A 27,146-nucleotide genomic window follows, 5' to 3' on the forward strand; every position below is an offset into this window, starting at 1 on the left:
CAAGAAACAAGACTGAACAGAGAAATAAAATACTCCTAATTCAGTGTCTGCAGTGATGTGTCACATCAATAAACATGTCACAATGACAAGCTGAAACACAAGGACACCACTCCGCAGGTATTTTGACAACAACATGACCCCCAGCTATTGTGACGTCAGGCTCCCTGACTCTTTGTAGCAAACCGCTAAGAAGACAGAGCTTGTTTATGGCCTCATCTATATCATGCAGTGGATCACGCTGCAACAATTGATCCACCATCCCTCGATTATCATTTCTGCTGTAGCCATAATAAATCCATCTCCAAGCTTGCTCCCCTCAATGCTTTTACTCCACCAACATGAGAAGACTAGCCAGCATTGATGGGAAAGCAGCCCCCATCAGCCTTACCACACACCAGATGCCACAGTGAGTAAGTCAACTTCAGCTATGCTATTTGTGTAGCTGAAGTCGATTGATGGTGCCAGTAAATGCAGACAAGGCCTATGTGCATGGTCTGGATCCAAAAGTAAATCATTGTGTACATGGTTGTTCATTAGGAATTATATTAATAAAGCCAACAATACACACACACACACACACACACACCAGCACGAGCCTAATGGACTCAGAAGAAGAAAAGTCAAAGTCAATCCTATTGTACACAATAGGAGCTGGTAAATCAGGTCTTAGTAACAATGAAAGATCTAACTACACACAACCATGAGTGTGATCTGATTCTACAGGAGGCACATTCACAGCCTACAGAGATAATGAAAGATGAGATGCACTTATCTAGGATACCTTGTTTCAAATGGTTTTCTTAACAGCTCTGGTCCCTCGAATTTATACATATTGCCCAGGGAATTGCAGAGATGGCCCTACACAATGTATCTTCAACATTCATTCATTCAGTTAGTAAGTAAGCTTGTTAGTAGTGCTTTAAAATCAGGCCTGCTGAAACGTCTTTCTAATGGCCTTTTGTTTTAAAAGAGAAATAAACCATTTGACACTTTAAATCTCAGGCGCATACGCGATGAATCACTGACCTGAAGCTGATCTCAAAGAACAATGACAGCATCTCGGCTTCACCAATAAATACAAGCATGTGTTGCGGGACAGAAGAGAGCAGCTTACACATAACTGAAGATGGATTTATCCCAGCTTCTGTTATAAGGCTAAGGGCTGGGAAGCCAAATCCCTCTCTCCCAGGGTTTCATTAGCTGAGAATAGCTTTCTAACGAGATTTACACAATCTAGCCCAGAACCTACACATCTCCTACTGAACCCAGAGACAATAACATCAGGGAGCTAAGGAGATACCTTCTTTCTCTCTGGTCACCCATAATTCAAGAATGTTACACTGCTGCCATCAATCAGATTACACAGAGTGCAAAACGAAGTAAAACCTGGACCTCTGTAGCATTAAGGATCCTATTTCAAATGACCTAAGCCAGAACAATTTACAGTTTTGGAGACCCAACCAGCTTTAATTCAGGCCTTTGAGAGAAGATAAGAATTCACCAACAAGGGATGGAATGAGATTTTCACCTTTTCTTCAAGAGACGCTGATCCTGGACTCAGCTGAGGTGTATTATAAATATTCATTCAATAAAACTCGTTAATTTGCCGTACAGCACTGCAGGCTTAAAATTCCATATGGAACAGGAATGCAATGTCATTGAATCAGATCCATACTACAGAACAGGTGGGAATTTGGATCTTCCAGGCTGCAGTTACAGTATGCTTCTGTGAGGCTGATAGGACAGCTAAAGCAAGCATCTGCTTAAGTCCTGTGTTTGATCAGGACCTTAATGTGGTTTGTAATGATTTGGGCTGCTTCCTCTCAAATGCTTGCATCCTCTGCTGAAACACTAATCCCAAACTCTATATTGAATCCAAACCAGATCCCCCTATACCATGACAGTAAATCAGTGAGACACTTTCTCCAAATTCCCTACAACCTACAGAGCCTTGCACATTTAAAACTTGGGCCTAAAAATGGTGAAATGAGATAAAAGATAGGAAAGTTCCCATTCCTTTCTGGCCTGTCAAAGGCATGATGTTTCTAGCACTGTTTCTCCAAATTCATGATGCAGCCCCATGTGGTCAGCTCTTTCTGAAAGGAAGGATTTTAAGCGAATTCATTTGGTGGGTAGGAATGCTTGCATGCTGTCACACAGTCCCAGACAGAGGAGGAGGAGGAGTTAATATTTTAACCCCCCCACCCACCAAAATATTATACAGGGAGGGAATGCACAGCAGTGTCTAGGTCTGGTAAGAAGGTCTCATGGAATAAATTTGTATCCCTGTTTAGAGGGGACTGGCACCTTCCAAGCATAATGGCTAGACCTGGCTAAGCAAGTGCTCCTCACACATGGATTTTTTTTTCTTTTCCATTCCTTTTGCTCTCTCTATCTGTGCCTATCTGCTGGTTGAGAAAGGATCATGCATGAAACTTCACCAGCTGTCATGGCTTTCCCACCTTTTTCTCTCTTTGACATTCATGTGGCTCCCAGCACCATAATATCCAAGCATTTAACATTTTTTAAAATGTGTTTAGCCACACAGCAACCCTATGCCCTAGGGAGGTCACATCATTTTACATATGGGGAAACTGAGGCAGAGGACCATTACATGTCTTGTCCAAGTTCACGCAGGCAGTCTATAGCACAGGAAGAAGTGGAACCCAGGTCTTCCCAACTCCCAAGTTAGAGTCCTAACTGCTGGATCATCCCTCTAGTCTTAGCGCCAAGGGGGTATGCATGCACACGCGTGCGCACACACACACGAATACTGCAATATTCCACAGGGATGAAGAGCTGTATTTTGAGGACAGAAGGGCGTTTGTGAGGGTTTGTTATGGCAAAAAGCTTACAATACCTTTGTCGTATGTGAGTATTGCTTCCCCAGGTGCATAGTCATTTATACACAGCCTTTAAAAAAGTATTTTTTTAAAAAGAGTCCTCATATGCCAGTGATTCTGACACACAAAATCACTTTGAAAACATTGACTCTTCTCCAGCTAATCCCAAACTCTGTGTCACATATGGAGAGTGCTTCTACAGGTGGTTTTCTTTCTCTATCCCCAATGGAAACCTTGGGAGAAGTTTAATGGAACAGATCATTTGAACCTTTCCAGAGAATATTCAAACTTTCCAGCTTCCTTTGCCCAGTTTAAAATTTTATCAGATCCCTCAGGCTAGGTCTAGGCTGCCTGCTTCCATCGACAAAACTTCTGTCAACAGAAGTTTTGTTGACAGCGCACGTCCAGAGTGCAAATGTCTCGGAAGAGATCTGCCACTCAGGAGCATTCTGTTGACATACCTGTACACCTCGTTCCACAAGGAAGGAGGGGTGTCTCAATACAGGGGGTGATTTCCAACATTTGGCCCCATGTGGATAGGCCAAGTGTCAGAAAAGCCTTTCCCAACAGAACTGTCGGCAGTCTAGACATAGCATCCCCTTCTAAGTGAATTGGCAGGTTTTCTTCAGTTTGTTTCATTCCTCTCTCTTCCCGTCGTGATTGTTCACCTCTCTTTGTTTGATGGAAATGGGTGATTTCTTTAAATATAGCAAACTGCCAAGTGCAGATTATGCTTCAGGTTATCTTCAAACCCTGAGAATTAGCAGGCCAAGAGGGACTTTATCTGGGCACTCAACTGTGGAGCAGTCACTACAGGTATTTCAGAGTACGTTGGGCAGCTCTCGACACAATTGCTGCTTTATACAGTCTTTGTCGAGAGCAGACTATTGTTTTATATTTATATCACTGACATGAAAGCACTCGTGTGGCACAAAACAGGCAGTAGGAGATTGTGAGGGACAGAGTAGGTGCAAAAAACACACACGCTGAGGCGGCTCATCTGGTTTCTGTGACAATCTAAAGGTAACATCAAAGTTGTGTCACCAAAGACAATCACACATCCTCTTTCTCTTTGGGTCTTTTTCAGAGTTTGTATTTCCAGTTTCTCTTGCAACACATATTTCCCTGTTCCCTGCCCTTCTGTCTGTTTAATTATTATTCACGTTCCCTTCAAATGGAAATCAAGTGAAGTCTTCAGAAGGATGAAGTGACTTGCATTATTAGCCCATCACATGGGCAGGATGGGTGCCTGCTGTTCTGTCACGCATGGCAGGGAAAGATTTGGAAGAGTCCAAATTAGGTTTTCCAAGTGAACTGAGATGCTTTGTGAAATAATTGAATTAAAAGAACCATTCAAAATCCCAAACTCCTAACAGAGCCAATGTATGGATTTAAGAAGCACAAGTCAGCACGGAATCAGGAGCCAGGGTTGGAACAAACCTCAGACCTTAGGAGCAAGGGAAGGAGGTTTTAAAAATTTAGCTCTGGATACAATTTAGGTGAGCTCCATTGTTCTGCTTTATTGGAATCCTACACACTTGACCATGTTAAAGATTGTTTGGGGCGGGAACTGGCTATTAGTTCTGTTTGTACAGTGCCCAAACGCTGTATTGCCCTGATCCATCACTGGGCCTGCTAGGTGGCACTGCTACACAATAAATAAATAATAATAATAACATTAATAAATGTAACTTTTATCATACAAAATGTACATTGTAAACTCCTTGCCACTCTCACTGCCATGTACCTTAGCAAGTCAGTGATGCTAGAGGTAACAGTAGACCTTGAGCTGCATCCTGCCAGTGACCATTCCCAGGGAAATAGTGGGTCTGCTTTTGAGGTTGGCAGATCCAGTCCCTGATGGGTTCACCCCCTTGAAGGTTGTTTTCTGACCCATTTTGAGCCCCACAGATGATCCAAGAGGCAGCAATATGGCCAGCATTTAGTTTTTTAATTGATGATATTTTCATTTTCTTCTCTACAAAATGCTGGCTTGATTGTTTCCGCCATCCCTCACCTCTTGAAGAGGTGACTCATAAGCTGGCAGTTTTGTCCCAATGTCAGGATTGCTATCAATATGCTCATGAGAACACAATGGTAATATTTTGGTGGGTGGGGGGGTTAAAATATTAACTCCTCCTCCTCCTCTGTCTGGGACTGTGTGACAGCATGCAAGCATTCCTACCCACCAAATGAATTCGCTTAAAATCCTTCCTTTCAGAAAGAGCTGACCACATGGGGCTGCATCATGAATTTGGAGAAACAGTGCTAGAAACATCATGCCTTTGACAGGCCAGAAAGGAATGGGAACTTTCCTATCTTTTATCTCATTTCACCATTTTTAGGCCCAAGTTTTAAATGTGCAAGGCTCTGTAGGTTGTAGGGAATTTGGAGAAAGTGTCTCACTGATTTACTGTCATGGTATAGGGGGATCCCTGTATAACCTTGAGCAAATCACTTCACCTCACTGATGCAATTCCTCACCTGCAAACAGATATTCTGACACTCCCTTCCTCACAGGGGTACTACAAGAATAAATCCAGGAGGTGCACAGGTACTACGCTTATAAAGGTATTTGGATGGGGCTGACAGGGCTTAGCTCAAAGACACCATTTTGCAGACTCACATAGTAGAGAGGGAAGTGAGTTCAATGTCACAACACAAGAATGAATCAGGTAAGCTTTCTCCTTCTCTCTTACAGATGGATAAATGAAACTAGAGCCACACTGGGAGGGACAAGAGGCTGGGGCAAGCCCCCCATGCTGCAGACCCTGCCTGCTCTCACCCTGTCCCTTACCTCCTCCCTGACTAAACTGGCTGGGGATTTCCTGGGGCAGGGTGTGGCAGAGGCAGCAGCAAGGGGGTCAGATCCCCATGTCCCCCTACAATCACCATGTGGCACGAGCGGCAGCCTGCTCTGCTCCACTCCACTGCTCTCTCCCGGTCCTGTTGAGTGCCCCTTCTCCATGGGCAGTGGGGAGTGGAGGCCAGTTCCCGCTGCTGTGCAGAAGCGGGGCTCAGCAGGCAGGGAGGGCATTGCATAGCACAGCAAAGTGGAGCTGGCCGCCCAACTGGTGAATGTTGCAGGAGGGCGGGGGCGGAGACTGAGGGAAGCAACCCCCTGCTGCTGTCACCATCAGCCACCACCACTGCTCTGCCCTGCTCCAGGTAATTCTCCCCCATCCCAGCCATAGAACAGCTGGGGCAGCCACCCCAAGGCTTCCAAAAGTGTGATGCCTGGGGCAGCTGCCCCACCTCATTGAAACTAGGACAGGATCGCTCTGACTGAAACATAGGTTAAAGGAACAGCCCCGTGAGTCCAAAACAGAACCCTGGAGTCCTGACTTCCAGCCAGTCTGTTATAACCACTGCAGAGCCTCATCAAAGCGGTAAGGACAAATGAGTGTAAAAAACCACAGTGCCTGGAGCTAGGGATGTGGGTGTGTCCCCACCCCCAGGAATTCTGGAGGGACCTCAGCCTATTTCTCATAATACATTTGTCCCCCAGATCTGCTGAACGCTGTGTTCCAACTCCGTCTGGACACTAACAAACTTGGCAGATTCAAAGCCTCTGACTTAGCACTGGGCACTGCTGTTACTGGCATGGTGCCTTCCCCCTCCCCCGGCTCCCTCAAGCCTTGAGGTGGAGAAGGGAAGCCAGAATGTTTAGTCTGCCTGGCACATTCCTGAATTTCTAGAATAAATAGAAGATTGTTAATGGAGCCACTTTCCCTCACCAGAACAGCCAGAGTTATCTAACCATCCCGGAAAGATATCAGAGATGCTGTGTGGCTCCAGCAACTCACTAGGTAAGCAAAGATTCTTGCTTTAGTCCATATCTTGACACAGGGCTGCACCAAGTTCATACCCAGGACAGAGTTGTCAAAGGGCTCTGGGTTTTCAGTACAGAAACCCACAGAGGCTTGGATGCTGACAAATTCCCACATGCCGCCTGCCCCTCCCCCCAACTTCTGGCACACAAGCTTCAAATTTCCATTAAAAAGTAAGATTTGATGGCAAAACAGAAGCGATGAAGAATTCACAAAACAATATTTTCCTTTGTTTTCCAGCCAGTTCCAGCATCATTTAGTCCCAGTTGGAAACACAACCATAGCCCCCTCTTATGGGACGTCAACCATTTTACAGCTAGCTGCAACTTTCAGAAACTTTCCGCTGAACATTTCAGAACCTAAAGAATAGTCTGGGTGGAAGGGGATTCTCACATTCAGTATGTGCACTACAGTCGCAATAAAAAAGATCCAACTGAGACTAGGGTCCTGTTGTGCAAACTGCTTTATATACATGTTGTGCGACATTGCTTTTCCCCAAAAGTTTATAATATAAATGGATGACGGTCTAGGGTTTCTTTTGTTTTCAGTTCCAGTTAAATTCTTGCATTAGTACTGCTTCTACCATCACTATTTCAATAGTCTTATCCTATTCACGTTCTGTGGTCCTCTTGCCACCCTCTCCACTGAGTTCAAATGCCATTTCTGTATCAGGACATGCCGATGTTACTTACAAGACATATTAATGTTAGTAGGAGTTACTTTTGGAACCCCTGTTCCCAGATCAGTTAAGCAGAGTGATATAATGAGCATGTTCGGGAATCCCACTCCTTTTATTCAAGAAGGAAAAACCCACTCGGCACAAATGTTAGTTACATTCCTTGATGCATGTCTGGGAGGCATTCATGTACTATAGAATCATACGCCTGGAAGGGAACTCAAAAAGTCAAGTCCAGCCCCCTAATAAACCAGATTGTTCCTGGTAAATGCTTGTCCAACCTGTTCTTAAAAACCTCCACTCACAGCAGGAGAGAAAGTAATTTCAATTTCTTATAGGTACTGTCCTATCACAACCCACTCCTCCTTGGGAGGGTGGGGAGGTTGTATAGCTCATACGACAACACTTACAACAAATTTAAGTGTGGAGTGGAGTGCAGAGGGCTCATGGCAGAGGATTAGGGTGCGGAGATTCAGGAGTCAGATTGGGGTGCACGCAGGGATCAGAGCAAGGGACTAACGGGTGTCAGGAGAGATGCAGGAGTCACAGCAGGGGACTCGGAGCATGGGGCGCTCAGAATGGGAGATGCAGAAGTCAGGACAGAGTTGGAGAATGAGGAGGCTCAGGACAGGGGTGTGGAGGGTGTCAGGATGCAGGAGTCAGGGCAGAGAGTTGTGGGGTGGGTGCTCAGGGCAATTAGTTAAGGGAAAGTTTGGGGCTGGGAATGTGACCACTACACTTGTCCTGCTGCACTGCCAGAGTTCTCGGGCAGGTGGGGGCATCGCTGTTCTGCCATGCCATGGAAGTCCCGGGGCAGCCGGGGACTGTGCTTACCTGGCCACTCAACCACTGGGGTGGCTGGGATCACCCTTCCTGGCTGCTTGAGCACCATGACTGTAGTTTTGACCATGCTGCCTAGGGTGCCAACAGTATCCAGAGCCAGACAGTCGCTAAACAGTGTGCTGCACCGGGGCACACCAGCTTACTTTCACCTTTGACTAATGGGGGTTCCACAACCTTTCGTGAAAACCCATGTCAGAGCTCAACTGCCTTTGTGGCGAGAATGTTTCCCTGCATATCTAACTTAAAGCTCCCTTGCTGAACATTGAGCTCACTACTTCTTGTCCTGTCTTGAGTGGGCACAGAGGACAATTGATCAACAGCTTTCTCCAATTTCTCCACATCTTTGCTAAAGCGTGCCCCTAGAACTGAACACAGCAATCCAGCTGAGGCCTCACCAGCACAGAGCAGCGAAGGACAATTACTTCTTTTGTCTGACGTGTGATATTCCTGATGATACATCTCCAAATGGATAAGCTCTTTGGCAGCTGCCTCACATTGTTGACTTGTATCCAGTTTCAATCCCCATAGTCCCCAGATCCTTTTCAGTGGTAGTACCACCAAGCCACTTACTCCCCATTTTGTACTTGCACATTTTATTTTTAATTCTTTCTTAACTGAAGGACTTTTTGTGCCTCTTCAATGAATTTCATCTTGTTGACTTCAGACCAATTCTCCAATTTATCAAGGCTGTTTTGAGTTCTAACCCTGTCCTCTAAAGTGCTTGAAACCTCTCCCAGCTTGGTGTCACCTGTACATTTTATAAGCATATGCTCCACTCCACTATGCAAGTCATTAACTAAAATGTTTAATAAGTCTTGATCTAAGATTGTAGGTAATGGTGCAGTATAAGACATTGAATAGAACAGAATTCCCAACCCATTTGGGGGGAGAAGGATGTTACTTGGAGTTGTTTCTTCTAGAATTTCATTCTGCAGGAGGATTCGACTGGGTTAAATTTACCTAATGATTTAGGCTAGAAATCAAGCTACATTTTCCTGCCTTCCTTCATGTCAGAATTACAGCAGGAAATAGTGCTTATTGCTTTGTTTTTCTCCCTCCAATTTGGATTGGAACCAACAAGCAGAGAGACTTAATGGAGTCAAAACCAGCCTATCAATCACATTTTGTTGAACTTGTCGGAAGCTCAAGGAAAAAAAAAAGACGTTTTCTTACAGTTTTAGATAAAAAGTATGGATGGTGCTGGATTGGGTTCAGACCTTTCAGTCTGCTTTTAGCCACACATTTCAGCCATGTCATACCTGATGGAGTCTAAGCAAGATCAAAGAACTAAGATGTCATCAGGGCAAGTTGTAAGTGATTGCAGTTTTCTCCCACTCTGGGTACTTCTGCCAAGTGGGAAGGATGTAAGATGCCAAGCCTGAGTCAGGGCAGGACCTTAAATGCCCTAAGCTGCTCCTTGTACAGCCTATGTCTATGGCTACTCCTGCATGAAATGACTTGCCACTCATCGCTGCCAAATCCTCATGTTCACTGGATGACGCCTCAGTATGGGAAGGTTCCCTGTGCTTTCTACATTTACTTCCCACAAACTTCATAATAACAAAGCGATACTCTATACCGTATCCCTTTTTCCATTGCACCCTTCACTGGATCATTTTATGCACCTATTCCCATTGCTAATTCAAACTAATTAAAGTATAAAATAGAATAATTTGTGCAGTTTCAGAGCTCCCCTCTCCATATTGTGAGTTATGTTTCTTTTTTGTTAGCGCCCAGCATGAACAATTCCCCTCCTCGTCGGCTGAGTAGCTGCCAAACTCATTTGCTGAGAAGCCTGTGTTAGAGCAGTGCTAGATGGGGAAAGAGAGGGGAAATAAGCCCTGATAGAGAAAGAGGAATCTGAGGTTTGCTTTTAAATTTCATAGCTGATCACTTTCTGAAATGGACAATGTGAAATTTCAGATTTCTCCTTTAAGTAATTATCCAACTAGGAAATATGATTTCCTCTCTCATTATTCTTATTATAAGGCAAAACCCAACAGAGACTTGTCTGGCTGCCTGCCTTCTGTCCAGACTGGAAGCAGCAGGCTCCAACAGCCTCCCCGTCACCTTCTGAATCCAAGGGCTGAGATTTGCAGAATCATATAGCAACTTCAGTGGTCTCCTTTTGAAGAGCACGACTTCAGATACCATAAAGGTGTCTCAAGTCCGGGAGCCAGAATCACTAGCCACTTTGGAAAAAACGTGATCCAAGGGTCTTGGTTATCTGAATTATTAAATGCAGGGGTAAAACCCTGGCTGCACTGAAGTGAATGGGCATTTTGCCCCAGTGGGACCAGATTTCCACAAGGTGTGTAGATCCAATGAGTAGCCAGGAACAGGAAGAATTCTTAGCAGCTTCATTCAGAGGGTGGAGCTCCAGCTTGTAACTTTAGCCTGCTAATTCTGGACTGGGAGGTTCAGGAGGGCAAGAAGCTGGCTGGGTGGTGCTGGGAGTTGGAGTGCTGCCACCCTGTTCACCTCTGCAGACCCATGTATAAATCTTAGCTCAGGTCACATGTGAGAACAAGGTGGGTGGTCTCTGCCTCGTCCTGTTCATTCATACTGCAGCAGGACAGGACAGGGCGACAGCAGCAGAAGGGGCAGAGCTGAGGGTGAAAAGATGGCAGAAGTGCTGGTGTCATCACTTGTGTGTGCACACAGATGGAACCCACTAATCAGCGGCAACAAAGTGGGTGAAGTAATGTTCCCTCTCCCTGATATCCTCCTGGGACCAATAATGGCTACCACATGGAATACTCACAAAGCAGAGTCACTTCCCCCTGAAACAATCAAAACACCGAACAGCAAAGGCTTATTCATTAAAAGGCAAGGATGACAATATATCCCTTTTATAAGAGGGACAAACTGAGGCACACAGAGGCTGCAAGATGCCCACGGACACACAGGAAATCAACATCAGAGCTGGAAGTTGAACCCAGGAGTTCTGTGAGTCTCACTCTTGTGTTCCAACCACTGGACTAAGCCGACAATGTCTGAAGAGTTGTTTGCAACATTTTGGGCCTGGGTATGCCAAGAACAGACTCCCATGCTGATAAAACCATTTAAGGTAAGTGGAAAGAAATTGACTGATGCATCATCAGGGCTCCTGGTACTCTGCACGCATGCCTCTGAACATCAGCATCTTAAATGGAGAAAAATGCATTTGCCACCACAATTTGCCTTTAAAAACAAGTCCTGGAGGCTAATGTTTTGCATGTTGGTCAGTCTTCCATTCTGCACCTGTGAACTGACATGCACACACTGAAACCAAAGCACAAGGCAAATTGAATATTTACTAAGCCGGGGATAATAGGAGAGCTGCCATCTGCAATCAAAAGCGGCTGGTTTAATAAAGCAGCAATGGCAGTTTGAGTTGAAATGTATAACATTGGATTAAGTTTCCTTGTTCTCATTCTGGCATAGAAAGAGACAGGCCAAAGCATTGCCAGCAGATAGACCCATCATGGGCATGACACAGGCTAGTAATGGGGAACAATTCATTTAAAGGTTTTAAACCTTTCTGCAGTATGCAATTTATCCCCCTTACCAAATTCTTGTGTACTAGTGCTTTTTGTGTGTGTGTGTGTGTGTATGTGTGTAGCAAGGGAGGTTTGGAAGTACTTTGGGCTCTGGCTGCCTATCTGAAATGAAAAAGAAGTCTGAGGAGCAAGAGAAATGGGAAAGGGAAGTAAATGCAGAGGCTAGTACATGCTGGGAGCCCTGTGACTGCCAGGGGAAAATATGTACGCATGCACACGCGGACACACACAAATATCAAACCATGAAAGTAAATCTAGGGAATGTTTTAAAGAAAGAATCATGGGAACCAAGCATAAATATGTCACATTTAGATACATCTGCTGACTTACTGATGTTGAATGTTGATGCTGGGCTGAAGGATTTTAACCATCCTTCTGCTCTTGGAAAGCTTATCATAAAAGGGCCTCATCCTGCAAAAACTCAGTGCTTTTATTTGGCACCTCGGCAGCCTCAGCCAAAGGGAACCAGCTGAGTACTGGCTCTTTTTTTTAAATATATACATATATACAAAAAATGCACTACAAAAACTTACACACTTAACTCTGCACCCGTGAGATCAATGACCGTCTTCATGTGCATAAGTCCTTGCAGGACTGGAGCTAAAGAACTACAACGGAATTGACCCAGGCAAGGACAAATTAAGAACCACTGCTTTGCATATATGACAAATTGACTGTCAACAGGGGAGAAAAATGAGACAATGTTGCCCCACCTGAATGCTATTCTTTTAAAGATCAGTTAATACTAGCTAACACATTCTGCTTTACTTACTGCCCTCAGATTAATTTTTAGCAGGATTTCTTAATGACCTCTACTTGCCTGCAGAAAACAAAACAAAACATAAAAGGTTGGATTCTTAGGCTGAAGCTAGTCAAACATGACCAGGTCATTGGAGAACACATTAGTTTTATGGTGCTGAGAACATCTCTCTGAGCCACTCCCCTAACTCAGGGAGTCTCCATCCTTTTCATCCTGCAGATCACCGTTTTCTAGAAAGACTGTTTTATGGAGATGCTCTCTCCTTCCCATTCCCAGTTGCTTGATTCTTGTTTCCCAGTGACAACTTCTGCTTGTTTGCCTCCCACTTATCCTTTTCATTTATGCCTGCGTAGCACCCTTAAGGCAACTTTGGCAGTTATTTATGTGAAAAAGAAAAAAAAAAGTATTTTTAGACAGCTCAATGTGATGCATCAGCTGTAAAGGATGAGGAGACAGTATGACACCAACCAGCCATCATCTTTAACAGAACTGGTCCAAAAATGGCCTTTTTAGACAAATGAACCACTTCCTGGAATTTTGTTGTATTTTTCCACAAATGATTCACAACTAGGCTCATCAACATTAACAATTTTATCAACATACTTTTTACGGAAGGATTTGATTTGGTATTTTTCTACAAATGTTGATAAAAAAACTGGAATAAAAATTGTATGTCTTTATTTTTCACATTTTTTGACCTGCTCCATCTTTTAACTCGACAATGACAATGTTCGGGGGTAAGAATTTAAATATTTTGTGAGGGTGTCTTTGCTAATGTGTGAAAAAGACAGGATGAGTTCAAGTGGTTAGATGTACTGAATCTACTCACTCTCAGGATAGACTATCACCTCAGCACAACTCGGCCTTAGATTGGCCAATTAGAAGGCTGGAAATGAAGTGGGAAGGCAGTAACAGTACCACAGGAAGCCTAACTGGCTACTTCAACAAGCTTTCTTACAGCATTCTTCTTTGTAAAATAAAAAAAAAGTCGTGAACATCATTAGTAGTTTGCTTTAACCACAAGGGTGAGCATTACCTTGCTTGAGATAAGTTTTTTTTTTTCCACCCCCGCCAAAAGCACTTAAGTTTTCTGCCAGGAAATGCTGTTTTGAATTATTTTGCAAAACCATATCAATTTTGATGAAATTTCATTTAGGAAAAATATTGACATTAGAACAGAACCCCAAGAGTTTTGCACAATTTACACCTTGAAACGCGAATTGACCCAGATCGGTCCACAAGGGCAGTCCCACCCCCTGACTCACCACCAGTTTGGGGCCGGGTCTTCCTTAGCAACCAATAGCAGCACCCCCCACTCCTGTCTTGCAGAATTTTTGGCAAACTTGGGTGGAATTTTGGGTTTGTAACCAAACCCCTGAAGTGGACACAATGCACAGAAAGTCAAAGTTTGCCAATGAATGCTTTGCTCAATTTGAGATTTTAAACCAGCATGTCTGAATCCCACCAAAACACCTCCAAACATGGCAAAGATTATGCTCGATGAACTAGCAGTTCAAGAAGTAGATGACAGAGTTAAACCTCTAATCAGCTTGTTTTTCCCTTTTATGACTCTAGATTTTTATCCATCTTGCACATTTTTAGCTGTGTTTTCTCAGTTCTTTTCAGGACACCCTCAGTATTTTATGGCCTCTCTGTTCCACGATTGATGGACTCCTTGTTTTTTATTTTCCAGTCCTCACTCTAATACCAAACCCTTTTAAATCATCTAGGCATCTTCTGCCCTCCTTCCCTAGCGCTCTGTTCAAAGCAAAGCACTTATCTCAGGATCTACATGTCCTGAGGTTACAGGATGGAGAGCTATACCACAAATTATTCCCAGAGACTCCTGCAGGTCTGCAGCTCCTGACATAGGATATTTGTTAGTCAAATGTTTCACAGCTAACAGAAAAGATACCATCTCTACATATAAAGCCTTGATGAAACACGTGGAGAATGGCGTATAGCACATTTACACTACGTTTTTCCCCACCTATTCTGCACGTAAACAGGGCAGTAAGCAACAACCTAAAATGACCTTCGTAGGGGTGGGGAACATTTTTGGGCCACGGCCACTGACCCACAGAAGAAAATCAGTTGGGGGCCACATAAGAAGCAAATAATAATAATAAACCCCCCTCAATGAGGTGGTCCTCGACTGCAAAACAAAACAAAAAAAAGGAGACACTCCCCTCATTCCCTATGCACATCAGCCCCAGTGCCTAGAGGGTTCAGGGCCAATACATTTCATGGGCTCCCCCACGCTCTGGCATGGGACCAAAATGAGGGGTTCAGAGTGGGAGGGAGCTGCCAGGAAGTGGGCTTGGGGTCTGGATGGTAGGGGAGGTGCAGGATTGGGCTGGGAGTAGGTGATCTGTGGAGGAGTGGGGTACACATGTTTCTATGACCCCCCACCTCCCATCTAATGCCCAGGCACCACCCTCCACTGCTGTGATTGGCCAGAATTCCAGACACTCAGAGAAGTGGGATTAAGCCTCCACATAGGGCTACTGCTGCTGTTGCCCTTCTCCAGTTGCGGGAAGGCCAGTGAGCTCCCCGGCAGAGCCCGTGGGCCAGATCCGGCCCTGGCTTGCCTGATTCTGGCCTGTGAGGTACAGGATTCCACTCCTCCCATCCTGCTGTCAGCCACAAAGTGGGGAGGGGACCCCTGAGCCTGGGGGGGCCATATCCAGAGAAGCTGCAGTCCAGATCCAGACTGCTGCTGGGGGGTGAGGGGTTCCCCACCCCAACCGTGGTTATGAACATTTATAATCCCTTCCCCCATCCTACTGTTACAGCCCTGCAGGGATGCAACTTTTGTACCTGCATCCACAGCTGTATCCTCAAAAATGAGCTGTGGCTATCCGCACTGACATGCACACACGTGGACAGCTGCAGATATGAAGTGGATATCTGCAAATCTGCAGGGTTTGAGCCACAAAATTTGTATCCCTATCTGCATCCACACCTAGAAAAATGAGCTGTAGATTTGTGGGGTTTTACATATTGTAACTGATCTGTAGGCATCCAGAAGGGAGGAGGCTGGGTGGCACAGGGAGCTAGCCCATCCTAAATGCATGCACATGCACATCTCATGAGCGCAATGGTCCACCTCCGCACACGGCTCAGTGACAGAACTGCAGCACAGCAGGTAATGAAGGGTAGTTTCTATACTTCGATGGTGCCTCCTGCCATAAAAGCAGTTTGCAAACTAGCTAATCCTTGGAGGTCCCTGGCAAGCTATTACCATGCACAGTTTTCAGAGGTCAAGTGTCTGACCAACATCACACACAGCGAGCCAATGGCAGAGACGACAATAACATCTGTGAGTTCTTGTTCCCTAAGTCCATCTCAATGCACCAGGACTAAATTGCCTTTTGCATGCACTTTGATAAAGGTAACGGAAGGGAAGTGTCTGGACTTCACTAAGTGAGATGGCAGAGAGCGAGCAAGAGAGCTATCAGCCCATGGCTGAAAACTATAAAGGAAAAGAGATTAGAATAAACCTGTATACTGATTAGAAAACCACCTACTCCTTAATCTCCTTCTTTTTACAGCTGCCTATTGTGGAACCAGAGACCTGACACAAGCCCCCTAGAGCAGATGTTAATTAACTGCTACCGGTCAAAACTACATAGTGCGTGCATACTGGAACCCATTACAGCTTCAGAGGAGGCTGAGAGGAAATCTCTGTAGGCACATAACACAGCTCTCTCAACCCCTTTCATTCAAATAACCTTCAAGAATCAATCTCTCCACTTTCCTGGCTCTTCCATGGCAGAGTTCACCTGCCTCCCACTGGCTCTGAAGGAGAAGGCTGATCATTTATATGGACAGGCAGAGGCTCAGTCCGTTCCCTTCTTTGACTTCCTTGCCCTTCTTGTTGGGACGTGAGGAGAATCTATAGGAGCCGGCATTAATCTTTTCCGCCTCCCACCAAGCAACAGGCAGGAGCACAGCTCTGCTCATCATATTCTGCATAAGGGTCTCTGAACTACATCAAACTGGTATAAAAGTGTCACATATGTCATTAGAAATCATTCAGGTACTGGGTGTGCTTCCTGCCTCCCTCCCTATTTTAATTATCTCTAAAGGTAAAATTGGGATACCCAACAGCAATTCCCAAGTAAGGATGAAAGGGCATCAGACAGGATTTGAGAACTGCAGGGGCCTGACTCCCATTGACATGAAGGTCCCTTTACTCAGCTCTGGTGTGGCCCTAATAGAAGTTTGACACCCGTTTGCACTCCCGAGTGGTGTGCCAAAGCCAATGTATCTCCATCTATGGCACTGATACAACTCTTGTCTCTGAGTAGCTGTGTCTCACTGTCATTATAGGTTTTACTCTCACTCGTGCTGATGGATTCCGATTTCTATCATGGTGGTATCTGGCACTCCAGATCCTTGCCCCAAAAGCATCCAATCCAATCCAACCAACCAAGAGTGAGTTCGCTAGTGGGAATGCTTATGGTGGCAGGAAAGTTTACATGGCCATTGCAGAACATTTATGGGAAATTTTGGATCTGCAAAGGCAAGTATTCCTCCGACAAATCTCATTCTAAAAAGTTACACTCCTCCAATCAGGGAAGAGACTATACCAGGTGACCTACACGTCCAATCAAAATATGAACAAGCTACAAATCAAGAGTCATTCAAAGAAACTCCCTTTCAGAGAATGAGGAGTAACAAATACATTGGAGAAAAAAATCACAATCTGTTCACAGACAGGAAGACGGAAGTGAAATCCAAAGAAATTACTTTCTATGACTCATTCATCTTTCTCTGCTAATAGGCCAATATCTTTCCAACAACTGCTGTTGCACACTGCACCTGCCACCTAGCAAACTATCACTACCAAGTAATAATTAACAACACGAAGACCACCAGCAGCAGCAGTTAACTCTCTTGGGGAACTTTTCATCAGTAGATCTGAAAGCACTTCATAAATTCAGTACATTTATACTCACAATATCCCCTGATAGCACAATGCTATTATCCTCTTTGGACAGATGTGAAACTGAGGCACAGAGGAGCTAAGTGACTTGCAAAAATTCACCCAGGAAGTCTGTGTCACTAGTAACAAAGCTTCGGCAGACAGAATGTAGCTGGCAGCTTTAATATGCAGTAGAAAGAGAAAAAAGCTAGCTAAGTCCCATTTCTCCTGACTAGTTCAGGGTTATCTCCTACAACCAGCTCTGCAGTATCACGCTCAGTGCATTTTTAAATATCTCATTTATCAGCATCAACTCTCATCTAACTTGAGTGTAACCTCTTAGGGCTAGGAATTGACTTTTGCTACCTGTTTGTACAGCATCTAGCATGCTCTATGTCAGAGATCTATTTGCTTCTGTAACAGAAATAATGGTACTAGCTCCACAGGATGAACAGGTACAAGAGCATCCATGGACCTGATTATCCCAATGCCCACATCAGCTTCACAGTGGTCTGTGTCCATTCATTTCAATAGTCGCTCATGATTTACACAGCTATAAGTGGGGGTGTAGTCAAAGTAGCTGCACTTTTTACAGACGGCAATGACTTGAAGGGTGATGGAGAGCAGACGTACTGAGTAAGAAGGGGTTATAACCTGGCAGTCATAAAATTTCTTCTGCTCTGCGGGGTAAATTTAATTGAAAAGCTCTGCATTTCATTCATAAAAAAGGCTATTCCCTTCATGACGGGTGAATAATTAAGGCTCCAGGACTACATTTTATAAACCTCTTTACTTACTCTAACTTTCGCTTTAAGGGTGTTCCCATCCTAGTACACTGAAGTCAGATCCTCACTCATTCTCTCTGAAGATGCAGAGTCACCAGAGCCTTCCTTACACCTGCAGATACTGGGATTAAGATAGAGGCCAGGTCTACACCAGACCTTCAAGTCAATAGTAGACATGCGGTTACAGATAGGGCAATTGCATAGCTGGAATCAACTTATCTGCAATTGACTTATCTGGCTGTTCTCACTAAGGGAGGTTTACAGGAGAAATCCTCCCATCAACCTCCCTTACTCCCTACGAGATTGAGGAGTTCGGGGTTGACTATTGATCCCGAATAGTTTGACTTTGTGTCCCCCCACTAGGAGCACAAAACTGAACCCAGAAAATCAACCCTCACCGGGTTGATCTCCCAGACAGTGTACATGTACCCAGATTTGTCAATGAAACTCTGGACCCTGGTGCAACTACCACCCTTCGGTGGGTGCGGTCAGGGAAACAGAAAGAAGAGCAAGGAGCATGCCAGTACCCACAGCTGCTGCCACCTCTGCCATCCCAAAATGGCACCAAAGAGCTATTGAGAGCAAATTCTGCACCCCATGTAACAGCTCCTCATAATAATTTCTAAAACAGATATCTGACAGTCTCCTGGAAACAGCCCTGGAAATGGAGTTTTTCTTTCCCTGCTTGCCTTTAATCTGGGCTAGGCAGAAGTTGGTGCTGCTCTTTTACTATTAAAAGGTGGGAGGGAAATCAAATGGCAAATAGCATGCACTGGAAAAAGCTGGCGACAGAACATAAAAGGTGCACATGCGAATGAATGTAGCAAAATTAGAGTTAACTGCCACCCTGGTAAGTTTGAGGGGGGAGTGAAAATAGACAATGAGGCAAAAACCAATGTAAAGTTGGAACCGTCATACACTTACAGGACTCTGGGCTTTAGGATCAGATACTTGTTCTTTCCAATCCTTTTAAACACAAACTGAATACCAGCCATGTCTAATATCAGCTTGATGCAGAAATGACAATTATATTTTGTTGGAAAATATCCACACTTTGATATGGCTTCTAGAACCTGTGCAACAACAATCTGACACAAATCCTTTTATTTCATTTTCTAGTTTGCGCTAGTATTATTGGTGGCATTGCTGAAGACAACTCCAAGAACAGTCGAACACGGAGGGGAATGCATATTTCTGATGTACCCTACACAAATTGTGAGGTTTTAAAAAGTTGATTCTAAAGAGATGCTGAATGCCTGTTTAAAGGGGGACAAGTAATATGTATCACAGAATCTGGATGAACTTCCCCACCAGGTTAATAAATAATTTCTGGCTGTACTACCTTAAGGTTGAACTACCTGTCTGTGTCCCTTTATCTTGGACAGAAATTTCCCTCAGTTTTCCTATGGGACACAAGACCTTTACAGCCATTTTTATTGTGCATTTTTCAGTTCTTTTTAAGGGCACTTCCCATTATTTACAGCCTCCCAGCTTCAGCAATGGATGGGTCTTTCTGCTTTTCTCAGTACTGATCCTTTTAAAATCACTGGGCACTTTTTCTGCACATGACTCAAGGGAAAAATACTACTCCATATATTTTCTTGAACTATCACATATGCAGGATCATAAGGAGAAAGCCTGCTGGAGAATTCCATGTAGAACGAGGCTCTAGGACCATGGTGCCCAACATGCCAGCCACTCTCCGTATGTGGCCATTTGGCTGGTGCAGTGTGGCTAGTTGGCTTGAACAATACGTGTAGTTTCAGAATAATGTGATTAGTTTGCTATAGCCATAGCACACTGCTTCAGAACTGCTTGGCTACCATGGCTCTAGGATCTCTAACTCCAAATCACAGACCTTTGCCACTTAGGCTAAGGGAGTAAGGGCTCAGCCTCAAATGTAAATTAGGAGACAAACTACCTTTGGGGATCTGGGCCAAAGTCAGGCAAGTATCTTGGAAACCAGCAGGCATCTATCATTTGTGGATTACTCATACGGGGGACACATAACAGCCATTGCCAGTGCAATGCACATATATCTACAGCTCATAATGGAATTTAGGCTCCAGGTATGTTTCATTATTTATTTATTCTCTGCACTTCATTTTGCTTCACAATTGAGCAAATTAGCAACTTCGATGAATATTTAGGCCCTCTCGCCTCATAAGAGATGAGTTGGAGGCCTCCCTGCTGGATTTCCCTTGGAAACCTATTTCACATGCAGGTTGTTTTTGCTTTCCTTCTACGGGCGTGCATGAGAGATAACGTGGCCCCCAGGAAAACCATCACAGCATCCACCTTCTAACTGAGGCACTTGATTTTAGAAAAGTTCTACAGCTCCTTACAAAGTCTATTTCTCTGCCTGGGCAATCTTACAGATGGGAAAATAAGGCACACAGATAGGAAGAGACATACCCAGGTCACTCTGCAAGACATTGGCAGAACCAGGAAGAGAACCCATGTCACCTGAATCCTACTCCAGTGCCCTGTCCATGAAGCAAAATTGCCTATTCTGTCACTGCCTTCTAATGGATGGACACAGAATGGCTTGTGTATGTATCATTGGCTCTGTAATCCAAACAATAAAAAAAGATTCACCTTTAATTCAAGTGGAAAAGACCTGTTCTTTTGCGCAGGAGGGTCTGGGTTTTAGCACAGAGGAGCTTTAAATGGCCATCAGGTGAAGCATGGTGTAGGATAGCACAAAACATGTAGGTGATTACATATTTATTACAGCGCTGATATGCAATCTCCAGAGTTTTTGTAATACTGCCCAACTTCCTTCCTTGTTGGGGAATTTCACAGGCACACTACTACATGACCGGCTGCTGCTATGAGGCTTTAAACCCCTCCTCTGTTCCCCTACATTCCGACAAATAACATGACTACTCTAAATTACCACTGTTGTTCTGGTGTCAAGTGACAATAATGAGATTTTAACACCGAGTACAACTGTTGTCTCACTGTGCCACTCATATGGAAGGCTCAGAGTGAGTTCTGATAATTCCAGGAGGAGGCAGAGAAGGTCAGAAGGAATTCACCTGTGGAGGAAACTCAGGTGCACCTTTCCTTCTCATTTCAGAAGCTGTTGGAATCGTCTGGGCTAACAGCATGTGGCTCAAACCTGACTTCCTATTCACTACAGAAATAAGATTAGAGCCTATGGGTGCTCTGCAATATTAAAACATCACATCCCGTGCCATCAACCTGAGATGGGCTCTCAGCCCTCCCAGTGAGGGAGCCTGTGATTACCACTGTTTTGAACAGGGTGGATGGGGAGCAGATCATTTCTGTGCAGATGCAGAAAGCTCCGCATTCAGCATGTTGCCTTGTAGTGGTTAAGGGGTTAACTCAACATGGAAAATTCCATTGACATCTGGACCTCTTCAGATGTAACCTCTCACCCTCCCCCACAAAGCACCAGCTCTATTAATCTGTGTAATATAGTTGTGAGTGATAGCCACTAAAATGCTGAACAGAGTCAGTGAACCCGAGAGTCTGGCTTAGCATTTGGGACCTCTTGCATTTCCACATCTCAGAGAGGAATGGCTCATACAGCTCTGTTACAGCTGAGGTCCCGTACTATTAATACTGTGTTGGCTCCCTTAAGCAACAGACTCCAGCGGAATGCAGGCCATAAATTTCCATCATAATCATTTTCATTTTGCTTTGTTCAGTCTGGTCCCTCTTTTCAGAGGGGCAGTTTATCATGCTCATAAACAGTTTCCGAGGAAAGGCCTCACAGGCAGTAAATATCGGGGAATCTTAGAGAAGCTGACACAGCCAGAAGGCAATGACTCAGGTGCCGACTTTCTGTATATCTGCTTAAAATCTCACTTTGGTTTGGAGTTAATAACCTGACCCTTCAGATTTTGGCTCACAAGTGAGGAGTTTTAACTTTGTCAGGCTAGTCTGCTGCAGTGTGAAACAGAAATTGCTGCCTGATTTCGTACAAGCTTTATCTATTACAATGGGTATGGTGGGTCAGGACTGTGGAGCACTGGATGGAGCTGGGATCCTGGGAAGATGCAAGTCAGGACTAAAGTGAACCAGCAGAGCTCTAAGAGGGTAGATATAAAGCACTGTGCATGTGTTTGACTAATAAAAAGCAGCCCTGTGGCACCTCAGAGACAAAGTTATGAGGTCATGCACCTTCACAGATAAAACCCATGTCCTCCGATGGAAACATGGAGAGAAAAAAGAATCCAGGGTTTATATAGTTGGGGGCAGAGTGGCATGCAGAAGGGTTACATGTCACTAATTGGACCAGTTAACGAAGCAAATTAGGTAGGATGTTTCCCATTCCCATAAATATCAAAAGTGGAGACATTGTCCTTGTACTGGATAAAGGTAGTTACGATTTCCATTCAGGCCTGGGTTAAACATGTCTGATTTGCAAATGAATTCCAACTCAGATGTCTCCCTCTGTAATATTACGGAGACGACCCTATTTATATATGAAATAAATATATGTTTTTAATCCCCACAACATTCCAGTAAGAGAAGAAAGTATCCCTGTTTTACAGATGGGGAACTAAGGTACAGATTAAGTGACTTGCCCACTAGCATGCAGGAAGCCTGTGGCAGAGCCAAGAATACACTGCAGCTCTCTTGAACATCAGTCCAGTGGCCTATCCCTAGAGCAGTGAAGTCCAACAGCAGTTAAAGGATCTCCACATTTTTTGTTGTTGCTCTTGCATGTTTGCCACAGGCCTCCACTCCCCACTCTAAATAAATGACCTCCTCCAGAGCCAGGCACCCCCAGCCCCTCCCACTCCACCCCATAACCGAATGCCCCCGCCCTTTCCCCAGACGGAGGCACCTCCAGCCCTAATTGAACATGCTGGCAACTCACTGGAGCCACCACAGTTGGAACTGCCGCTGAAGCCAGGGCCATCAAGGCTTCAGGAGCTGCGCTGGACTCAGGAGCCAGGCTGGGCTGCAGAAGCTTGTGGCTCCAGACCACAGGAACCCCCACCCCTGCCACCATGCGCTTGTCCCAACAAGTGGTGGGGTGTGTGCCCTGAGTGGGCAGAGGGCACGCCACATGTACGGCTCTGAGGAGCTGCATTTCAAGACTCCAAGAGCCATATGCGGCTCCAGAGCCTTATTTGCAGATGATACCAAGCTGGGAGGGGTTGCAACTACCCTGGAGGACAGGGTCATAATTCAGAATGATCTAGACAAATTAGAGAAATGGTCTGAAGTAAACAGGATGAAGTTTAATAAAGATAAATGTAAGGTGCTGCACTTAGGAAGGAATAATCTGTTTCACACACACAGAATGGGAAAAGACTGTCTAGGAAGGAGTACAGCAGAAAGGGATGTAGGGGTTCTAGTAGATCACAAGTTAAATATGAGTCAACAGTGTGATGCTGTTGCAAAAAAAGCAAACATGATTCTGGGATGCATTAGCAGGTGTGTTGTGAACAAGACACGAGAAATCATTCTACCGCTCTACTCTGCGCTGGTTAGACCTCAGCTGGAATATTGTGTCCAGTTCTGGGCACCCCAATTCAAGAAAGATGTGGAGAAATTAGAGAAGGTCCAGAGAAGAGCAACTAGAATGATAAAAGGTCTGGAGAACATGACTTATGAAGAAAGGCTGAAAGAATTGGGCTTGTTTAGCTTGGAAAAGAGAAGATTGAGGGGGGACATGATAGCGGTTTTCAGATATCTTAAAGGGTGTCATAAGGAGGAGGGAGAAAACTTGTTCTTCTTGGCCTCTGAGGAGAGAACAAGAGGCAATGGACTTAAACTGCAGCAAGGGAAGTTTAGGTTGGACATTAGGAAAAAGTTCCTAACTGTCAGGGTGGTCAAGTACTGGAATAAGTTGCCAAGGGAGGATGTGGAATCTCCCTCGCTGGAGATATTTAAGAACAGATTAGATTGATGTCTATCAGGGATGGTGTAGATAGTGGTCGGTCCTGCCGTTGGGGCAAGGGACTGGACTCGATGGCCTCTCGAGGCCCCTTCCGGTCCTGGTGTTCTATGATTCTATGATTTGCCACACCACAGTGTCCTGTTCATCACATGTTGCAAGTGGCCAACGTATTGGACACTGCAGCTCCTTGACCACCTCTCCCAGGATATGTGCATACATGCCTTGACTAGAAAAGGAGTAGCCAAAAGTCCAGGTTGGGGTAATTCATAGAGCTAAGAAGTCGTGGAGGACAGAACCAGCACAGTAAGGGATGATGTCTCTGAAAGTTTAGTTGCAGTGGAAAAACTTGCTTGCACAGCATCTGCCTTCAGCATGTCTTGCTTCCAGCTCTATTTGCAACAATCACTCGCTTTCACAAGCATTTTAAAAATATCTCACTAAAAACGGATTCCAGCAAAGCTATGCAAAATTAGCCTCCTGCCAGATTTGCAGAGGGGAATGAACTAGTGAGCCTTGTGCTTAGGATATTTTCTTAGTAGACTAAGATCCAAATCCCCCAGCCATATTCTGCTGAGGGAAACAGCCCAATCTCCATTTCTTCAAGTCCATAGCATGTTTGCATGGCAGGAAGTTCTTTCACCCCTCATGCACAGTTAGCTGACTCTGGGCAGAACTGGGGGTAAAAGTAAGCCTCCTTGGGCAATGTCCCTATCTGTACTGACCCCCAAACTGTGGCTCAAAGTGCACAAAGGTAAAGCTACAACCACTGAGGTATAGAAGAGCACTGCTTACCTGTCTCTCTGACATGACATACAGATACTTCTGGTCCACGGAGAAGGCCATGTCTCGAAGGATAGGGCTCCCATCCTTGAAAACTGGGACCATTTCATATTGAATTCCACCATGGGGAGGCCCATCTGCTCGGATCTGGAAAAAAGGACAGGCAGATGACAGGTTGTGTCACTACACAGGCAGCCTAGAAACCAAATGAAGAATTGGCGTTTGCATACAGGCGACATAAGGCAAGGAATGCTCACAACCAACATGAGGGAGCATGAGTTAAAGCCAAGGCTCTTTTTACATGTCAGAGCCACATGACTTCCACACAGTACGAGGAGGAGTGAGATTTCCAGCTCAAAAATGTTGAAGAACTGGTAAACTAGTGAAACAGCAACTTCACAGGCTGATCACAGTTGTTCCACTCTTTTCTTGCACTCCTCCCACCCGATTGTTGGATTCAGATGTTGCCCTTTGTCTTAAGCGTAGGCCTTGTCTATGCTAACCCCCACCATCAATCTGATCTAGGAGACTTCAGCTATGCAAATAGTGCAGCTGAAATCAATGTATTTACTGTGGTGTCTCATGTATAGAAAGGTCAGCTGGGGCTGCTTTCCTGTTGATGTCGGCTACCCTTCTCGTCCTGGTGGAATACTGGAGTCGACAAGAGAACGCTCGGAGATTGATTTATTACATCTAAACAGACACAATAAATGGATGGCCAGTGAATCAATCACTGCAGCGTTGATCCCTAGTTTAGTGGAGACGAGCCCTTTGGTTGTGTGATCTTTGGGGCAGTGACATGTGTCTTTGCATGTGCTGTGCATGGCACAAGTGGCCCTTGGCTGCTTCCACAATCACAATAACAAAAAACAAAGAAAAGCTTTCCAGATCCTCAGCTGATGCAAATTTGGGTTGTTCCATTGACTTCATGAGTCTACTGAACTTTGAGGAAAAGGAAAGAGACTCAGGTAGAAATAGTCTGTCAACAACTGTCTTCTGCTGAATCAGAGGTGAGCAGTAACAAACGTTGGATTACAGAGAACAAACAGGCTCTCCAGTATTACTTTTAAGCCTACCCTATACACAGACACTTGCAGCGGGATAGTCAGAAGTGCTCAGCGTGTAACATGAGTCCAGTGTGAGTTCTTCTGAAATCTGACCATTACATTCTTGAATGATAGCGGAGCTTTTTGGAAATGTAATCCTGACCATGGGTGCTGAGGCTGTGGGAAAATTCTGTGCATGGATTCTGATCTCTCTTATACTAGTATAATCCCACTGACTTCACTAAAGCTTTTCCAGGCTCTTTATGTTTATACAGTGACTTTGGGAGCATGAGTTATAACAATATAATACTTAAAATTATTGACCTGCTATGGTTTCCCTTTGTTCCACAGCTCCTAATCAATAATACATCTGTCAAAACAAGGGAACTGGTCTTTTTTAGGCATGTGATTAGTAAATATTACATATGTTAGAGACAGAGGTGGGATCTGATCTGATTTACAGTGTCCACACTTCTGTTTTATTCAGGTTCCTATATTACTCATCACCATGTTACCTGAGCCCCTTTCAGAAGTGCACTAAGTGAAACGACTACCATGTGTCACACATGCTTCCTTCTGTCTTCCTTTCTTCTCTGACTTGGGTCATAATTGTGTGTGAATTTAACACACACACCCACTTGGGATATTCACAAACCAAAAAAGCACTCATGTAACACTTTGGAGACTAACATAATTTATTAGGTGATGACTGAAGTGGGTCTGCCCCACGAAAACTCATCACCTAATAAATTATTTTGTTAGTCTTCAAAGTGCTATGAGTGCTTTTTTGTTTTGTGACAATGCAGACTAACACTGCTACCTCTCTGTGACACATGGGATAAGTTTTCAAAAGCATCTAAGTGGCTCCAAATCACATGTCCTATTGAAATGGTACTTATGATGCAAATCACTTGTTTGAAATTCACCTTTTGGTTACAGTGGAGCTACTCCCACTGTGGTCTGAGAACGGAATCAGCCCCAAAGTTTTATGCTATAACAGCAGCCAGGGAGGATACTGGCTGACTCTGACAGGGCCCAATGCTGAGGGCTGAGTAGAAGGCATGAGAGAGGCTGGTCCTCAGGAGGGCCCTTTGGCCTTGGCCTCAAGCTGAAAGGAAGCCCTCAAATGTCAACACTTGCTAATTATCGCAACTGGTTTTTACGTGCATCCCTCAATAATTAGTGCACTTGCACAGAGAAAGGCTGGAAAAGCATTTGTTAAATACA

General features: G+C 44.6%; 1 protein-coding gene across 1 annotated transcript in view; it reads right to left on the minus strand.

The window, feature by feature from the left end:
- PLXNA2 (plexin A2) overlaps positions 1 to 27,146 on the minus strand; it is a 319,252-nt gene that overhangs the window by 152,094 nt on the left and 140,012 nt on the right. The window contains exon 4 of the mRNA XM_074977826.1: positions 24,886 to 25,020. Coding sequence (XP_074833927.1) covers positions 24,886 to 25,020 — 135 coding nt within the window. The remainder of the gene's footprint in view (positions 1 to 24,885; positions 25,021 to 27,146) is intronic.

Source organism: Carettochelys insculpta, chromosome 26 (genome assembly GCF_033958435.1).
Source record: "Carettochelys insculpta isolate YL-2023 chromosome 26, ASM3395843v1, whole genome shotgun sequence".
Classification (NCBI taxonomy): Eukaryota; Metazoa; Chordata; order Testudines; family Carettochelyidae; genus Carettochelys; species Carettochelys insculpta.